The following is a 19,625-nucleotide window of genomic DNA, read 5'->3' as shown; positions in this document are numbered from 1 at the left end:
ACAACTATAGTGATTCATTTAATAACTGTGGCAAGAAAGGTCATAAAATGGGGCCAAACTCAGTTGCAGTGTCCCAGGCTAAAATTCACTTAACAACTGTCGTGGTTAGTGAAAAAAAATTGGGGCTCAGTTGTGGTTGTATATTGACGACTACTTGTAAAATAAATTAATACAGCCACAGTAATACATGGGACATAAAAGATGCAGCAGCGCATTTCCCTTTTCTATGTATCAATGCTATGAAATATATCCATTGATGCATTTGGTAACTTCTAATAAACAGGAGCATTTTTCTACAAAGTCGAGCAAAATCTGGGCAAGGGAAGTTGGCTCATAAGGAGGGGGAAGCATTACCCATTGGAGAAAGGAACACTTTGACATAATAAACAGATTGGTACTGCTATCACATCTGCTTTGAACACAGCTGAGTTTGGATCTGCTATCTGATATCTGCTGAAGTTGGGCCATCAATAATTAAACCTCAGCCGGTGCAATCTTAAAAGGGGAGGGGGGGGGAAACAGCTCAAGAAAGAGAAAGATCCAAAAGCAAGCCTGACATGATCAAAGGGGTTTCAGCAGGAAAGATGAACTGGGACCAAAGGGGCCGTTGCGGTGTGTAGACCTTATCTACAGATGGTACTTTTCCCCCCCTCCAAGTCAAGCTCCAATTATAGCCTGACATTTGCTGGAGGCTTCTACTTTTCCGTCTGTTAACTGCTGGGCTCTCAGTGGCCATTTACACTGTGTGCACAATTAAAAGTGGATCTTTGATTATGATTTGGGATTAGGGAATGTAGCTCCTTGGCAAGCGTCAGAGTTCTACGGCCTGTTGTGATCAGTGTAGTAACTGCTCAGGGAAGCAACCCCCAGCATCTGCCAGAAGTGTCTCCCAAAGACCAGAAACCGTGCTGTTGTTTTGGGTGCTTAGCTTGATGTCTTTTTCCAGTGTGGAAAAGTTGCCAGAAGCACCCTGCGGAGCAGCCCAAGGCATGGAAGATGAATGAGGGAAAATTAGATAATAAGGAGGCAGAAATTCCACAAACCTGTATTTAATTTGGGGGCTTTGGGCAAATAACTTCAGTTGGTTTTGAGTGAAATTGCAATCGCAACCCCGTAGAAATAGGAGTCAAGCTACAGGAGCTTTGTTCATGGAAACAAATATAAACAATGCAGACTTTTGCACGATGCATATCAGAGAATGCAGGAGAAATCCATGGCTGCTTCCTTGGCCAGTTTGTCCACTGTCACAGGGAGGAAAAGATATCTAGGCTTCCTTGTCTCCTTATTGTCCATTTTTTATACTCCAGCAACCATCCTAAACACCATTCTCACATGAATCGTAAGAAATTAATTAACTCATAAGTGTAATGCCTCAATCCCCACCACAAATGTTCGGCATTTATTATTTACCATTATGTAACTAATGTATGAATAAAAACCCCAATGACAGATAGTCCTTGACTTATGACGTGTTCATAATGTGTGATAATGTAATAATGTGTCCCATTGAGTGAGATCAGGCAGGGTATATGCTTAGCACCAAGACATTCAGCATGTCTGTAATTTTGCTTCCAGTTGTTACAGTACATTGTAATCACCTTGTGTAATAGCACAAACACATTGACTTAAAAAATAAATCTACTCTTGCTTACAGGAGTCCGTTGCACCAGCCAGTAGGCTTTTTCTTGATAATCCAAAGTATACCGGTCTTGTTTCGTTCGTTCCTTTCCTGCACTGCAAAATTCAAGAAACTTTTTTTAAAAAATAAATCAAAACAGGAGATTATAATTGTTTCTTGGGATTATTTATATATTCTAACAGAAAATAACATACACGTGTCATGGAATTTTCTTGTAGATCTTTAATACACATGATGGAGAAAAACCTGCCACTTCATTCTATAAATATTCCCTTTTTTGATTCAGGGATCATTCTTTGTATATGTCTCTCTAAACAGTAGAAATATTCCATCCTTTAGTGACCTAAGAAGATGTTTAGTGAACTAAGATGTTTTCTAAAAAAAATAAAATACAATAAAGGACTTGTGTTATCCCCATTTTACAGCTAAGGATCTAAGGTTGTGAATTCTAGATTAAGGTGAGATAAAGCAACCACAAACTTTACTTTCATATTATGAAATTGGCTGTGGCCAGTCATTAAAAAAAGTTCTCCTAAGAAAGATATCAATGCAAGCATCCCATTACCAGAGGAAAAGAAAACAGCATACCTCCCAAACAGAATTTGGACACGGACAGACCATTGTCCATGAATTTTATTTATGTGCAAAATTGCAAGTCCATTACTAATGATGAGGCTCAAGGCAAAGGCAGAGCCAAGTTAATTTTTAATGACCCTTCTTAGAGGGAGAAGATAAAATAAAATTGCTCTGTACTGAACACCTGCACTTGCTTATTGCTTATTCCTTTGCTCAAACAAAATACAGATAATCCTCGGTTTACAATCACAATTGAGCCCAAAATTTCCATTGCAAAACAAGAGAGTTGGTAAGTGAATTTTGGCCCATTTTATGACCTTTCTTGCCACAGCTGTTAAGTGATTAATTCAAGTTGTTAAGTTAATAACACAGTTGTGAAGTGAAACTCGATTCCCCATTCATTTGCTTGTCAAAAGGTTGCACAGGGGGAATCACATGATCCCGGGATACTGCAACTGTCATAAATACACGCCAGTTGCCAAGCATCCAAATTTTGATCATGTGACCGTGAGGATACTGCAATGGTCATAAGTGTGAAAAATTGTTTTTTTTTTTCCAGTCACTTTTTTCAGCATTGTTGTAACTTCTACGGCTAAACAAATGATTGCAAGTCAAGGACTACCTGTACATCCCCATCCCCTCCTCAGGTAAGAAATGTCTCCTACCTGTACTGCTCCTTGGCTTGCATAATAATGAAGTCCCATTTATGATTGATGCGTTTGTTCAATATGCTATAATGTTCCTGGAAAAGAAACAGTGGGTGAGAAAGCAGCAAAGGCAACATTGTGATGCACTCAACAACAAAGGATGTGATAAACAGTTGCAACACTGACTTTATGCACCAAGCATAAAACAAACAAGGTTGATAACATTTTTAAACAAAATTTCTTAACGATGATCGCAATGGCAATAATGAAGTGGTCAATACTTAAAAGGGATAAATGTTTTGACGGTGTTTCAAAATAATGAAAAAGGAAAGGTTTTGTATTTTACATTACACAGGTATAAATCACTTGTTGAAAAGAGATCCCAGGTAGGAGGAATTAAAAATGCACTGGAACATGTACCATACAATAACATAAAAACAATATAAAATATAATACAGGTAGTAATCTACAACCACAATTGAGTCCAAAATCTCCATTGTAAAGCAAGGTCCTCGTGAATTGAATTTTGCCCTATGTTACAACCTTTCTTACCACGGTTGTTAAGTGAATCACTGCAGAGGTTAAGTTAGTAACATCGTTGTTAAGTGAATCTGGCTTCCCCCATTGACTTTGCTTGTCAGGTCGCAAAAGGGGATCACATGACCTCCCAGGATACTGCAACTGTCATAAATATGGGCCAGTTGCCAAGCATCCCAATTTTGATTACATGATCATGCATCAGTTGTTAAGTGTGAAAAAATGGTCATGAGTCACTTTTTCAGTGCCATTGTATCCTCAAACGGTCACTAAATGAACATTTGCAAGTCAAGGATTCCTTGTAAAGAATGCATAACAATTGTGAGAAGAGAAGTGTGCACTTCAGATTGAAGCTTTAAAAAGTGTTTTGGAGCTGGCATGGACGTGTACCTTCCATCTCCTTAAGAAGCAATGAAGCCAGGAAATGTGTTTGAGATAAGGCACTGCCAAGGCACCATACGGATAGGATGTAAATCCCTCCACTGTCAGGAGTTAGATTTGAATTGATTCTGGTTAATCACCCCTATATGAGCCAGGGTGGTGCAGTGGTTAAAGTGCAGTACTACAGGCTGATTCTGCTGCCTGTCTGCTGCCTGCAATTTGGCAATTCAAATCTCACCAGGCTCAAGGTTGACTCAGCCTTCCATCCTTCCGAGGTGGGTAAAATGAGGACCCAGATTGTTGGGGGCAATAGGCTGACTCTGTAAACCGCTTAGCGAGGGCTGTAAAAGCACTGTGAAGTGATATATAAGTCTAAGTGCTATTGCTATATATGTAGAGGTGTAATGTATGTATATAAAGAAATGTGGAAATAATCTTAATGATGGAATGGATGCATTGTTAAGAGAGGACAATTCATCATCAAGTGTTTTTCTGGGAAGTAGAAAAGAAACAAATTAAAAATAACTTTGTTCTTACAGGTAGTCCTCAACTTACAACAGTTCATTTAGTGACTGTTCAAAGTTACAACGGCATTGAAAAAAATGACTTACGGCCATTTTACACATTTATGACTGTTGCAGATTTCCCATGGGTTATGTGATTAAAATTCAGGCACTTGATAATTGACTCCTATTTATGACAGTTGCAGTGTCCATGTGAGCACCTTTTATAGTCTTCTAACAAACCAAGTCAATAGGGAAGCCTGACAACTGTGTTTCTAACTTAATAACTGGAGAAATTCATTTAACAACTATAGCAAGAAAAGTCATAAAATAGGGCAAAACTCACTTAACAACTGTTTCGCTTAGCAACAGAAATTTTGAGCTCAGTTGTGGTCGTAAATCTAAATTCTTTGGTTATGAGGGGGAAACTCTGACAGGCTCCCAAGATTCTATTATTATACCATACAATAACATAGCATTTCTGTAATCCATGTGGCGTTTGTTTCCTAACCTGGCTTACCTCAAAGGAAGGTGCCAAAAATTTTGAACAACTATTATTCAGGTTGTTTCTTGGCTGTGGTACTTACAAGCAGCCAATTCCTAGTTCTATGTGTTGTGGTGTGGTGTGCTATGGCATGTTGTACAGTTCATACTACATTCTTTCAAAAAACAAGATTGTTAACCCAATCATAGATTTGAACAACTATTTGGAACAAAACCGCCCTTAAATTAATCTACTATTTTGCTTTTCTTTTTTAAAATGAATTGTTTTTAATTTTCATCTTAATTGTTTTCAAACCTTGTTATTCTTATTGTAATGGACAAGATTTTTCCCTCCTTCTCTTATAAAGTACTCTGGGTTCCTTTGAGGAGAAAGTGGCATATAAATAAAAGAATAAAATAAGCATGTTCTTAAGCCTCATGTGCTTATCATATCTCAATACTCTGATCTGGTAAACTTATCAAGTATTGAAATAACGCTACTGGTTAAGATGCTTAGAAAGAATCTTGCATAAGAAAAAAAATATTCCTACCTTTTCATAATCTTCTAGAGCTCCTTTCTTCTTAATATTTCTCTTTGCTAGGTAAATGGCTGGGGATATTTTTTTAAAAAGAGAAAATACTTTATTGCACAGCTGTAAAAACCAAATGAATATGATTAATGACTAAGATTTAGCCTGGATGTTGTACAATATTTTCCAAAGGGAGGCTGTGCCTGAGAGGTGCTGATGTCTTCTTCAGACACATCATCTTGAATCACACTATTGGTGTGGAGGAGGGAACGGCAACTGAAGGGCAGGTAGAAGTTTAGGGAAGTTTAGTTGGCAAGCATCCATTAAATAACTGTAGCCAAATACCTTTAATTAATGTACGTGCAAGTTATATATACAGCAAAGATCAGAACTGCTGTTTGGTGTTCCTGTTCAGCATATTTTTACTCATGACTTTAAAAGAGGAATGACTTTCAATACTCTTCAAAGATCAAGGATTATTTAGGAATAAAAAGTTGCTGCATTGTGTCTGACGAAGATACTCTAGGATCTCTTGAAGCATATTTATTTTATTTATTAAATTTTTATTCCACCCATCTCCTCTATAGGGTGACTGTGGGCTGCTTACATTATAAAAACAAGTAGAAAAATAATTCAAATATTAATTCATTAAAACTAGCTTTTAAAAGGAGAGGGGGGAGAGGGAGGGAGGGGGGAGAGAGAGTGTGTTTTGGAAGTTTCTTAGTAGTCTGTATTGGTTGGTGACAATTATCTGCCATATTTACAATAGCTGCTTCATACTTAGTCAAATCACCAGTCTATCAATCCGACACCTAGCTATCACGACTCATTATAGCTCTTAAGGTCTTCTCCTGCCTCACCAGAAGTCCTTTCAAATGTAGAGGCCAGAAACTGACTGTAAGACCTTTTTGTAAGTAAGCTGGCACTTTACCACTGAACTAAGAAATACATTTAACCCCATTTGGTACAGCTGAATGAAACAGTTTGGAGCAGTGGTGGGATTCAAAAAATTTTCCTACCAATTCTGTGGGCATGGCTTGGTGAGCGTGGCAGGGGAAGGATACTGTAAAATATCCATTCCCTCCCCACTCCTGGGGGAAGGTTACTGCAAAATGCCCATTCCCTACTAATCTGCTTTCCAGCTCCATTCTCCTGTGCAGGGCAACACAAGAAAACCCAGCCAATCAGCTGGGACTTGGGAGGCAGAGAATAGATGGGGGCGGGGCCAGTCAGAGGTGGTATTTGCCCGTTCTCCAAACTACTCAAAATGTCCGCTACCGGTTCTCCAGAACTGGTCAGAACCTGCTGAATACCACCTCTGGTTTGGAGGATAAAAAATATATCTGCAGTTGGCATACAAGAAGCAATACTGAAAGGATTGTGTCCAGTACATTTGTTGACCAAAACTTATTTGACTACAGAGCACTGTCTCAATGTATGGACATCTTCTTCCTTTCCAAGAGGTTATATCTTAAACAACGAGATCCCCAAGCGTAGAAGTGTTTCAATACCTTTCATTGACAGAAATAGAGACACTGAGGAAAAGAAAGTCAGATTGTAATGCAGTCCTAAAATTTCAGTTACTTTTTGTTCTTCTGCATTTTGAACACCTTTTACATCCTTCTCAATCCTTCTCCTGCATATCCTTTATATGCTACCTTTAACGGTATTCAAGAGAGGATAATGGGATTCAATTAATTGATGTGCTGCACTTGAAGAAATCAATCTGAAAGAGGACAAGACTGTATTTCTTGTATTATGGATCAGTCACAGAGTCAGCCAGATGCTTAGATTGATAGAATCAGATACATTTTAATCTATCAAGCCCTTCCCAATGACCCAGGGTAGTATTATACAGGTAGTCCTCAACTTATACCACAATTGAACCCAAAATTTATGTTGCTAAGTCAAACATTTGTCAAGTGAGTTTACCCCATTTTACGACTTTTCTTGCCACTGTTGTTAAGTGAATCATTGCAATTGTTAAATTAGTAACACAGTTGTTAAGTGAATCTGCTTCTCCATTGATTTGCTTGTCAGAAAGTCACAAAATCTGATCATAAGACTCCAAGACACTGCAACCGTCATAAATATGGATCAGTTGCTAAGCATCTGAATTTTGATCATGTGACTATGGGGATGTTTCAAATTATCATAAGTCACTTTTTTCAGTGCTTTTGTAACTTTGAATGGTCACTAAATTAACTGTTGTAAATTGAGGACTACCTGTAATTAGTATTTGCTTTAAAAATATTCAAGATATTTTTGTTCTGCACAGGAGTCTTGCTGAAGTTTTCCAACAATTAATTGTTGTTATGCATTAAAAAGACTTAAGGCTGGGATCTCACTATTTTGCTAGTTTACTTCCTTGGTGAATATACCCATCTTCCAGTTCTTATACCAAGCAATCTCTTTTAACTCATTCAAAAACTTCCTGGGAATCCACAAACTCTCCAGAATTGTTTTTCTCATTGGAATAGCATTTTATTTTTGAGAAGGTCCCAAACTTTCTGTGCTTTCTTTGATTTGATGGTTCATATTTTGCACCTCACCCAGAATTTCTTTAAACTTATTGAAATGGGATCTTTTGAAATCTAGCCTAGGTGTGTGTTTATACTGTGAGCCACTGAGAATTTATTTTGAATTGGGCAGTATCTGAGCTGATAAATTAGGAAGAAGGGAGAAAGAGAGAGAGAGAGAGAGAGAGAGAGAGAGAGAGAGAGAGAGAGAGGGAGAGAGAAAGAAAGAAAGAAAGAAATAGAAAGAAAGAAAGAAAGAAAGAAAGAAAGAAAGAAAGAAAGAAAGAAAAGAAAGAGGGAGGGAGGGAGGGAGGGAGGGAGGGAAGGAAGGAAGGAAGGAAGGATGGATGGATGGATAGATAGATAGATAGATAGATAGATAGATATAAAAGGGTATGAATAACATTTTAAATAAAAAGCAACTAATGGAATTAGCAACTAATCCTCCCTTTTAAAGAGAATGTATTTTTCTCCATAAATGACTCCTTATATCAAAGTTGTTAGAACAGAAGACATTTTGATTTTATGTGATTTTTGCTGACATTGAAGTTTCACTAAAAAAAAGGACATAATATGTTAAATTTACCGTAATCTGTATCTTCTGCTCCCCACTGCTGGGTTGGCCAAAAGTAGGGTGTCTGTAGGAAGGAAGACAAAAACGAAGTATCAAGTTATTGATAATTTTCCTTAACAAGCTCTTCTAAATCATTCTTATATTTAATATATCACTGCTTAATAAAGCTTAAACTTAAAAAGTTTTAAAATTCATTTCAACACGTTTCTTCCCTATTATGTCCAATTATATTAGAACAAGTTTGAATAATGTTTTAACAATGGGGGGGGGGGAGGGCTGAAAAGTGTGAAGGGAAAGCCATACAGGTGGTCCTCAATAACCTTTTGTTTAGTGTCTAAAGTTATAACAGCACTTGAAAAGAATGACTTACAACTGGTCCCTGCACTTACAACCATTGTTAACATCCCCATGGGCACATGATCAAGGTTTGGGCACTTGTTAATCAGCATGTGTTGGTGATGGTTGCAGTGTCCCAGGGTCACGCCATTGGCCTTTGCGACTTTCCTAGCCAGCTTCTGACAAGCAGTCAGTGTGGGAACCTGGATTCACTTCACAACTGCACTGATATGCTTAAGAACTGTGGCAAACAAGTCATAAAACTGAGCCCAAATCACTGAACTGCCATGCTTAACAACAGAAATTCTTATGACCCACTTGTGATCCATAAGTCAAGGACTACATGTAATGACATTAGGAAAATTCATCAAGCTTTAAACTGTAGATTCTCTCTTAGTATTTGCATTTCATGATGAAAATGCTATACAGGGTACAGATGGTCTTTGTTTAGATACTACAATTCGAACTGGCAAGGTGGTTGTTAAGTGAAGCAGTCACCGAGTGAAACCAAGGCTGCGCTTATTATCTTACTTCAACTTTACAGCTTTAAGGACCTGCAAAGGTTGTAAAAGGGAGGACTACATTGCAAAGTTACTTTTTCATCACTGCTGTAACTACAGTCACTAAGTTGCTGAAAAAGGACTACCTGTAATTAGTTTGCAGCTGTTTTTCACTTTTATGTTGAAATAGCTATCATTGATTCACTCCATCAAAATTGTGTTTCTTTTTGTAGTTATTAAATTATATAACAAGGACAATATGAAAGATGGAAGAATAGGCCAAGGAAGGATAGAAGCAAAATATGGAGATTGGAGATAAAAATGGAGAGGACAATTTGTTCTTACTCTTTTCCAAACTTCCATGATGGAACTCAAAGCAAAAAAGTTGTCCCTCTTTTACTGCGGCATAGCCTGTGTTGGAATTACAACTCCCAGAATTCCTAGCTGGCAATTCTGAATTTTATAATCTGGAGGGTATGGCCTGGAGAAGTTGGGGAGACAAGTGCCTTTGCCTCATGCCACAAACTACTTTTTCTTTTAGAGTCATTTTCTTAACCATTTTAAGGATTCTTATAATTTGCTGCTATTCTTTTCCAAGATCATTTTTACTGCATGACAATTTATGGAAGCAACTGTATGGGCCATTGTGATTGAAAGGCAGCAAGTACAAGCTTTAAATTTTTTTTTTAAAAAACATGCATCACTAGTTCCTGCCATGATGCAAAGCAGGTTAGCTTTCTTCTTTATTTGCTCTACCATCCACCCACCTGGAATCGATAGAGACTGGTGTCTGCTTTGAGATTCAGATTCTTTCGGTCCTGAAGAGGATAGATGTACCCACACTTCATAATCATACTTCCCAAATGTAGCCCCTCTTTAAAAAAAGCACAATACAGATGAGTTGCTTTCAATGGGGTACACAGAATAAAGCCAAACAATCAGAAACTACACACTTTTAAGGGGAAAAATATGTCCCTTAAAAATAATTACATGTTCCTACCTTCCTTAGTAATATCCAAATGCTTCACAATCCATTGCAGCATATCACAACCTGAAGGACAAACACAACACAGAAAACAGCATTAGGTCAACCCACGTTTCATTCCCGCTTTTCTTCCTGGTTAGCACAGACAGTCCTCGACTTATGACCACAATTGAGCCCAAAATTTCTGATGCTAAGCAAGACAGTTTTCAAGTGTGTTTTGCCCCATTTTACAACCTTTCTTCCCACGGTTGTTAAGTGAATCACTGCAGTTCAGTGAATCTGACTTCTCCATTGACTTTGCTTGTCAGAAGTTCATAAAAGGTGATCATAGGTTACCAGGACATTGCTACCATCATAAGTATGAGTCAGTTACTATGGGGATGCTGCAATGGATGTAAGTGTGAAGATTGGCCATAAGTCACATTTTTCAGTACTACTGTAACTTTGAAGTCAAGGACTACCTGTAGAAACTATATTTATCTATAGAGGCAGTGGAAAAACTAGAAATCCAGAAGTGTTAACTCACAGTACCATGAGCAGACAAAGCTTTGCTGGTGAGCTGAGGAGATTTTGAAAAGGGATCATTATACGGATCTCATTTTTTTCATTTAAACAGGTGTTTGCAATTCTCTCAAAACTTGCATATAATATTTGACTACAAGGGAAAACAGGATTACAGAAAATATACATGTGCATGTCCTGCTTCATGGCAAATAAAACCAAAACATTACAGTTGCAGAATGTTTGCAACTCTTTTAAAACCTTTTAAAAGAATTAAAAGCCTTCACTACTTTAAACACGCACACATAACAGAAGCCAATTAGTGCAGTGATCTGCAGCATGGTGGAACATACGCTCATGATTCTCTTCTAGGACACCTGTCAATCTGCCTTACTTAATCTGACACTTAAATTGTTTTAGTGTCTCTTAAATTTAAAGAAATGGAAAGCTAGTGTGCTGCTACAAAAGAAAAAACTAACTTCTAGCATTGTTTTTGTTTGCAAAAATGCCTCTCAGCTTCATATACCACCTAGAAATCCTTGCATATTAAAAATAGCAGCCTAAAGCCTTTGTCTGAAAAAGAACATACTTGCCAAGAAAGGAAGGAAGGAAAGGAAAGGAAAGGAGGAAGGAAGGAAAGAAGGAAAGAAGGAAGGAAGGAAAGAAAGAAAGAAAGAAAGAAAGAAAGAAAGAAAGAAAGAAAGAAAGAAAGAAAGAAAGAAAGAAAGAAGGAAGGAAGGAAGGAAGGAAGGAAGGAAGGAAGGAAGGAAGGAAGGAAGGAAGAAAGAAAGAAAGAAAGAAAGAAAGAAAGAAAGAAAGAAAGAAAGAAAGAAAGAAAGAAAGAAAGAAAAGAAATCTAAGGTGTTTCTAGGGTGCTAGTAAGTGGTTCACTTGCTTTTTGGGAAATAGATATATTTAGAGAGAGATAGGTCATCTTGGATACTTTATAAGTAGGCAAGAGATAGCTCATTTTGTTAAGCCAACCACATTCATAATTCCAAACAAATTCAGGAGCTCAAAATGGGTGACTTCATCTCAGCTATTGTAGTCATCTGAGGAAAAACAAATTGGTATGAAATACAGGTAGTCCTCAACTTATAACCATTTGTTTAGTGACCATTTGAAGTTACATCAGAACTGAGAAAAGCTCCTTATGACCGTTTTTCACCTTTATGACCATTGCAGCATCCCCATGGTCATGTGATCAAAATTCAAATGTTTGGCAACTGGCATGTATTTATGACAGTTGGACTGGGGTCATGTGGTCACCATTTGTAATCTTCCCAGCTGCCTTCCAAGAAACAAAGTCGGGGGAGGGGGAACCAGATTCACTTAGGAACCGCAAGATTTACTTAACAACTGCAGTGACTTGCTCAACAACTGTGGCAAAAAGATCGTAAGATGAGGCAAAAGTCACATAACAACTGTCTTGCTTAGCAACACAAATTTTGGGCTCAGTTGCGGTTGTTAAGTCAAAGACTACGTATAAGAGAAAGGATAAGAGCATGAACTATGAAAAGAAAAACACCTGTTACTTCGTCCTATTTTGGATTCTAACCAAAATAATTGTGCCAGTCCCCAAATGATCCCTAGGCCTAAACAGTAACTTGAGTTCTGTGGTCTTTTTAAAGTCTTTAGTATTTATGGTGTCTCTACTGATTTAAAGCCACTTGCTTTTTGACCAAACAGAACCCTTTCCTTCTGATTTCCAAAGTACATGTTTTGCTACGTTGAGTTGTTAAAAGATGAACTCTGCCTTGGGCTTGCAGCTGAAAAACTAAATCATAATGCAACATGTGGGGAAATGTGAATTAAACTGTATCCTCTCAACAAGGTGACTCACTGGGAACATAGTATTTCCTCTACAAAAGAAAACAGCAGGTTAGCCAGCAGTCATGTACTGTATTTCAACTAAACAGTTACTTGGAAATTAAAAATGAAACATAAAAGCAGGCATCAGGTTTCAAAAGCTAGAATTTATACCCCAGCCAGTAAAAGAGTATTCAGGGAACTTATATAAAATGGGCATTAATGCTGTCTTCATTTAATTAATGGGAAATGGCTAGTAGAGAGGAAATGATGAAGATACATCTGTGGTTTTCTAAGAGGCTGGGTTTTTTTAAGGGAAAGTTAAAAAAAATCTTACTTATGAATCAGAAATATAGTGCACATTTTCAGGCATGTCAAAACCAGAAATCTTATTTGGGAACAAATCCATTTATCTGGGCATGTATTCATGCTCAGTTCTAAATGCTGCCAAAATTCAATTCAAAATGCTACCCTTTCCTGACATGTGATTGCTTGAGAGGCACACACACCAGCGATCAGGAGCTCTCATCCCCATTATGGAGAGTGCTTCCCAAAATAGAGGAAATTAAAAGATTAACCTGCCACTCAGACCCTGCTTAGGTAACCTTCTCCGCACCTGCTTAAGAGATGATGCTTACTGTCAGAATCCTGAATTCACCATGAAGCTATACCTGTTACTGTATTCAGAGGAATGCGGTGGCCTTCTACGTTTTCTTCCTCTTAAAAGACATAGCCACCACAATTTCAAGTGTTTTTGTTTTCACCGACAAATGAGTAAAATATAAGTAGGCAGGGCAACTGAAATGGTTTAAACTGAGAGATTGCCATGAGACAATTGCTGTATAAAAATAACATTAATCAAATCACATTTGAATTAGGAATTCTATTATTTGATGCATGAGACACAAATTAAATGAACCATGGAGAAGAACTGGAAAGAATGTTTCAAGGTAATGACTGGCTACAAAAATGTCGATAAGATAGAAATATTTCCTAGGACTAGCATCCGAATAACAGGTTGCACTTTACAAGGCCTGTAAAACAGTGTGCAGTCAAACTATGGCTGGTTCAGAGGGCTTTAAATGGAATATGAGGGCTGGTGTTTGGAAATAAAAATCCTGAAGTATTTCGGATAAAATCTTGTATGATTTAGGAAGTATTGCTGAAGGATGCTTCTAACGCTACTCAAAGAAATATGGGAAAGAACACTCGTTCTTAAAATCATGATCTTTGTTGTCTACTCAGTAAGGATTAGAACAAGAGTGATGAAAGGATGGTAGACAGTTACTTTAGTGGGCAGTAAATAAAAGATTAGATATTTCCTTACTAAGAAAGGGATAGAAAGCTAGGAGAAGGGACAAGGAGAGAAGCAATAGTGTGAAATAACAACAACAAAGGAAACAAAAAGAGGACAATCTGTATATATTAAAAGAAAAGAGATATACAGATGACTATTCTGGAAAAGTAAACAGTCAAATTAGATTTTTCTGCTGTACCTCTAAAGAAAAAGATATACTTAATATCTTTTTATATTACAGATTTAATTTTCTGCAATCAATTCTGAGTGCCTGGAAGACAGAATATTATCTCGACCCTATGCCTAAAATACTAACTTCCATGATAATCTTACAATTTTTATACTATTATTTTGGAGTAGTGACAGTAGATTTTTTAATACACATACAGGTGCTCCTTGATTAACAACCACTTGTTAACAATCACTTTTAAAACTTGCACAGTACTGAATAAGTGGTACTTATAACCTGTTCTTGAATTTTATGTTCCTGCTGTTGCAACATCCCTGCAGTCATGTAATCCCAATCCGGGCCCTTGGCACTGGCTTGCAATTATGATGTTGCAATGTTTCATAGTCACCTGATCTTCTTGGCCAGGTTTCTACTAGCAAAGTCAATTGGGAAGCCTGCAGGAGATCACAAATAGTGACCACACGATGTCCTTGCTTAATGGTCACGCTGAATTCACTTAACTAGGAAGTGCTAGAATTGCCATCACAGTCATGTGACGTCACATTTTATGACTCTTTGTCATTTAGAAATGGAAATTCCAATCCCAATTGCTGTTGCTAGAGAATAAGCTATCGAAGTAAGGCAACAACAGTTTTCCCTAGCATTGTCAGACCTTAAAACAGATACTGAAATTGGTTTTAAATGAATTGCTTCTAGTACTGCCAATCAAAACTATTACACAGCTACTCTGACTTTGTCTCCTTAAAGGATTTTCTGTGACAATTAAATTAATGGAAGAAGTGGGAAATCAAAGAAAGGCTACAAATGTCAAGACAATAATGTCAAGATTTTTATAGGGAAGGTTGCTGTGATGATGGTGGAGAGTCAGCTGCAGAATACTCTAGAAGAAGCAGATTACCTAAATTCCTTACATCTGATGTCCAGGTCTTTATTATTCTTTTTCCTCTACGAATAAAAAAGGGAAAATTAAGACAGGGACGGTAGGCACGTTGGTGTGCTTATGCACACTCCTTCCCTCTTAGGAAGGGGGTGAGGTCAACAGTAGACAGTCTGAGGTTAAAGTGTTTGGGGTTAGTGGAAGAAACCACAGAGTCAGGTAGAGTATTCCAGGCACTGACCACTCTGTTGCTGAAGTTGTATTTCCTGCAATCTAATTTTATGTGGTTTACCCTGAGTTTGTATCTATTGTGTGCTTGTGTACTGTATTGTGTATTATGTATTGTTGAGGTTGAGTTACTACAGCATGGGTGTCAAACTCGATCGCGTCACGGGCCAGATCGTGATGTATCCTGTCTTTTGACTTTGTGGAGCTGGGGTGGGCGTGGCATATCCAGCCCATGAGCCATCAGTTTGACAGGCATGTTCTACAGTGTTAGGATGGCAGTTTCTGTTGTCATCTTCTTGGACTGCTATTGTGACTGTTTTCCAACATCAAAGGCAGAAATAAAGTGACTGATGAATATGGAGCATAATAATACATAATAAAACCTAATGTTTGAGATTGCCTTCTATTTTCTAGTATGTCAGACTTACCAACCACAGTATGTGGAATGCTGCCCTCCGGCATGTTCTGAATTTGCGTTTTGATGCCAGATTGTGGATCTTGCATTTCTACCAACAAAACCTCCAACTGCAAATTGTAATAGAGACGTATTAAAAATGAAACAAAAAACCCCAGTGAGAATTACATAAATATGCAAAATAAACAGAAATATTATTCCTTAATTTAATGAAGTGCACCAATAAGAAAAAGTAAACATTTAAATCACTGTTTTAAGTGTTTTATAGCTGGAGGCATTGATTTTAAGTGTGGCTGATTAATCTCAGGTTGGTACACAAGAAGACCATCTCCATCCACAACATGGTGGTAGATGAACACTTTAACCTGGTGTCAGATCATTTCCTCAGTAGCAGGTAGATCACAGTTCAGTTGCCCAGAACCTGTGAGGATGTGGGAAGGCATTATTTTGGTTTGTCCTAGTTGCCTAATAGATCTGGATGGTTCTCAGAGAATATTTGGGGTTTTCCCTGACAATCTGGTAAGACAGTTCTATCCTGGTCAATCTGTAAAATGTGGAGGTAACCAAAGTAGATGATATAATTGCCCCAGAGTCGTCTTTCTCCATTTGCCAGTCCTAGCCTGCTCCTCTGTTTACTGAGGAGCTGAAGGAAAAGAAGTGACTCAATATATTTAGAATGATGTTGGTATAAAACCACAAATGGGCATGACGAAGCACTGATAAAAGGCTACACAGAGCTACACAGAGCAGAACAAAAGCAATTCTTTTTTTTGCTTATTTCATCCGTAGACTGTCAACCAATAGTCTTGTCATGAAACCCAGACCCTGGGTTTGTGGGAGCAACGGGCAAGTCATTGCTTCAACGTTTACATCAAATGAAATTGTGGGTTTTTAAAAGATAAATTTGCTTGTATTCAGTTTGGTTTGGATATAATGGGACAGAGGCTATAGTGATGTCTTGTAAAATTATCTGGAATTCTTTGGAGCCCATAAATCAGCGAAAAAGGACAGGTCCTCTGTGTAATGCTATGATCTGTAAGATTGATTGGTTGACTGACTAATTCCAGGCAGGTTTCTGTGGCTGATTTGGGAGATAATTAACACATCTTTTGAGGGAAAGCATGATACTCACTGTCTTGAAGAGACAGAAAGAGCACAAAATCTGAAGAAGCCTTCCCTGAACCCATATGTTCTTGATAACTTTAATCCAATTTCCAACATCTGAGAAAGGTTATAAGGAAAGGGAGGGTCAAATTCAGAGGATCCTGGAAGAAACAGATTATCTGGATCCTTTCCAGTCAGGTTGACTGGCAGAAACTGCATTTGTCATTCTGCTACACGATCTTCATTGGAACTTGACTGGGAAGAGTGTATCCCAGTGTATTGGTCTTTTTAGATCTCATGAATGTTTGACTTCAAGAAAGCATTGCCTGCAGCGGTTGGAAGTCGGGAGCACCACTTCTGGAGACCGGTCCATAAATATGCAATCTTTGTGCCATGAAATTATAGCCCTTCTTGAATAAAGATAGCCCACTCTAATCTATAGATCAATACAGTGTGCTCTATGTGGGTGCAGAAAGTAGAGGATGACTCTGACATAGAGAGGTTACCAAGGATAAGAGTAGATAAATGTTGTTTAAACCTTGGGGGTTGGGGAGGGTTATGAAAATGTCTCACATAGGTACTCCCCTAATTCACAGGACATATAGAGGAAGAGAAGTACATTGTAAGAAAAAAACTTGCAAGATTCTGTTACTACAGCCAATCTTAATAAAAACAAGGTTAGGCCTGTGTGTGGCATCTGTTGCCTGATCTGAGCAGCCTCGTGGATGTATAATTTGAAAGATATCTTGCAAAAGTCTAATTCTTACCAGACTAAGAGGATTGACATGAATGGGCATTATGACATTGTTTTTATTGGCTCTAGTTTATTTCTTGACCCAATTCAATTTATCAGTCCTTCACACACTCAAAGCTTCTTCTCATGTGTTCCTACATAATATAACAGAAGATCATTTTTTAGAGTTTTGCTTTGGGTCTCCTCTCAGAGCAGTCAACCTTGGAGACACTCCTCTCAATCCTGGAACCATGCAGGGAAGTACACCTAGTACAGTACAAACTTTATTATTTTTTCTGGAGGTTTGTTTTTCCAGGGACTATTCAGTGGGTTGTCTTTCAATATATTTGGCAGTGGTTGTTTTTACTGTTACTTAATTTTAGGATTTTCATTTGAACGGCTATGCTTTGTTATATGGCTTTGTATTGTCTTTCCATTTCTTATTGGAATATTTTAACATTGGTTCTAAGACAGTGTTTTGCAAGCTGATTTTGAAAGGTGGCAGGCCAATTTTAAATACAGATAGTCCTTGAGTTACTAATGTAATGAAGACTGCCAATTACATTCATAACCCGAGGATTTTTTGGAGTGAATCACGTAAAATAAATGTATTCGCTCCCTGCTTTCGCCCATGCATTCGCTAAGCAAATGCGTGGGTCGTTAAGTGCATATGAGGTATCTCAGGGTGGGAAAGGCCATGGGGGGTGGCTAGCGATGGAACAGGCCACCTGCTTCAGATCACCTATCTGCTTCAGCCCCACTGAGACACATCATGCTCCCTCCTCTGGTATCCCCACAATTGCTCCTCCCTCATCCTGCTTTCCCTACCTAGCGAGATCTAGCGAGTTGTCTCCTGTCCAGCCTCTCTGCTGCGGGTTTGGGTTTTTTTGCCTGCTTGCAGTCTCAGTGCAAAAAGCATTTGCAAGCCGATGGGAGGCTTGAAACAATGCAGTATCGCTGCCCCAAAGTCTTGTCAGCTTGCAAGTGCTCTTCAACTGGATCTGATGCAGGCCTCAGTTCACAGAGAACAAAGACCTAAAGTACTGTAGTGCAAGATCACATGCTACTGACCTTATACTACTTTAGGCCTCTGTTCTCTATGAATGCACCAAAGCAGGCAAAGAAACCGATGGCTCATTAGATTATCACAAGGTGAGTGAGTCTCCGCAGGCCCAGTTTCTGTGGAGACTTGGGGGAGGGGGAATAGGCAGGTGAATTTTGCAGTGCCTCTGTGGCCTTTCATAGGTGTGAATGACTGCTGCAGTACTACAACATTCACAACTTCAGGACTAGGTTGTAAGTACTTGGGTGGGGCTAAATGGTTGCTAAGTGGACTGTCGTAACTCGAGGATTACCTGCATTTAAGATCTCCCAACTCATAAAAACAATACTTTGTAAAATAAAGAATGCTTTTCATATTATAAACAAATTAATAATAATAAAAAATGAAACTTGTCATAATAGGGAAAATAGATATGCACCACAAATAAGCCCAACATAGTTCACTCTAGGTAGGCATGTTCTCCAGACCCCAGGGCCTGGAGGAAAAGTCAGGTCTTCAAATCCTGTTTAAAGAATTGCAACTGTCAGGGCTATTCAAATTTCCAGGGAAAAAACTATTCCTGAGAGCTGTGACTGGTCTTTCCATATCTTCCAATCTTGCACTACTTCTTTGAGTTTTTCTATGTTCTGGTTGGTGTCAGCTTTGATGGTGTCCAGTTACCATGTTATTGCCTGGTGGCCTGGTTTCCTTCTACTGCTAACTCTTCCAAACATAATTGCTTTCTTCAGTGAATTCCACCACATGACATGGCCAAAGCAAATGAGATGCAGTTTTGTGATTTTGATGACAAAGAAAGCTCCATCAAATGGCATAGCTCAAGAGATGAGATATGAAGTGAGTTATGAGATGAGCAGAAACAATTGAAGGAAATACGGTAGCTACAATTCCCAACAGTTCAAACCAAGATGACCAAAGGTTCAGAATCACAATTGGGAAGGACCATTGAAGTCATCAAATCCAATACCTGCTCAATGGATGAGTCCAAATTTAAATCCAATAAAGCAAGGGGTTATGAAGATTATAGCCAAAACCAGCTGAAGGCACTAGTTAATCTGTTTCAGACAAGAAGCTTAATAAGATTTTAAATGGTAAACGGTATCCCGGTAGTGATTGCTTACTATAAATACATGGAAATTTAATGCTTCCATATCTGCACCAGATAACTGGTGGCCTCTGAAAGCCACTAAAAAGCTGTGGC

General features: G+C 38.3%; 1 protein-coding gene across 3 annotated transcripts in view; it reads right to left on the bottom strand.

Moving 5' to 3' along the window:
• RGS9 (regulator of G protein signaling 9) overlaps positions 1-19,625 on the bottom strand; it is a 43,709-nt gene that overhangs the window by 20,903 nt on the left and 3,181 nt on the right. For all 3 annotated transcript variants that reach the window (XM_087956083.1, XM_087956086.1, XM_087956084.1), the window contains exons 2-8: positions 15,541-15,637; positions 10,226-10,276; positions 9,993-10,099; positions 8,402-8,453; positions 5,318-5,376; positions 2,881-2,957; positions 1,653-1,734 (exon numbers count right to left, since the gene is read on the bottom strand). In XM_087956083.1, the coding sequence (XP_087812209.1) occupies positions 1,653-1,734; positions 2,881-2,957; positions 5,318-5,376; positions 8,402-8,453; positions 9,993-10,099; positions 10,226-10,276; positions 15,541-15,637 (525 nt within the window). The remainder of the gene's footprint in view (positions 1-1,652; positions 1,735-2,880; positions 2,958-5,317; positions 5,377-8,401; positions 8,454-9,992; positions 10,100-10,225; positions 10,277-15,540; positions 15,638-19,625) is intronic.

This window comes from Notechis scutatus, chromosome 2 (assembly GCF_049901735.1).
Source record: "Notechis scutatus isolate UNSWTSFEM ecotype Mainland chromosome 2, rNotScu1.2, whole genome shotgun sequence".
Classification (NCBI taxonomy): Eukaryota; Metazoa; Chordata; class Lepidosauria; order Squamata; family Elapidae; genus Notechis; species Notechis scutatus.
This window is presented reverse-complemented; position numbering and strand designations above follow the sequence as displayed.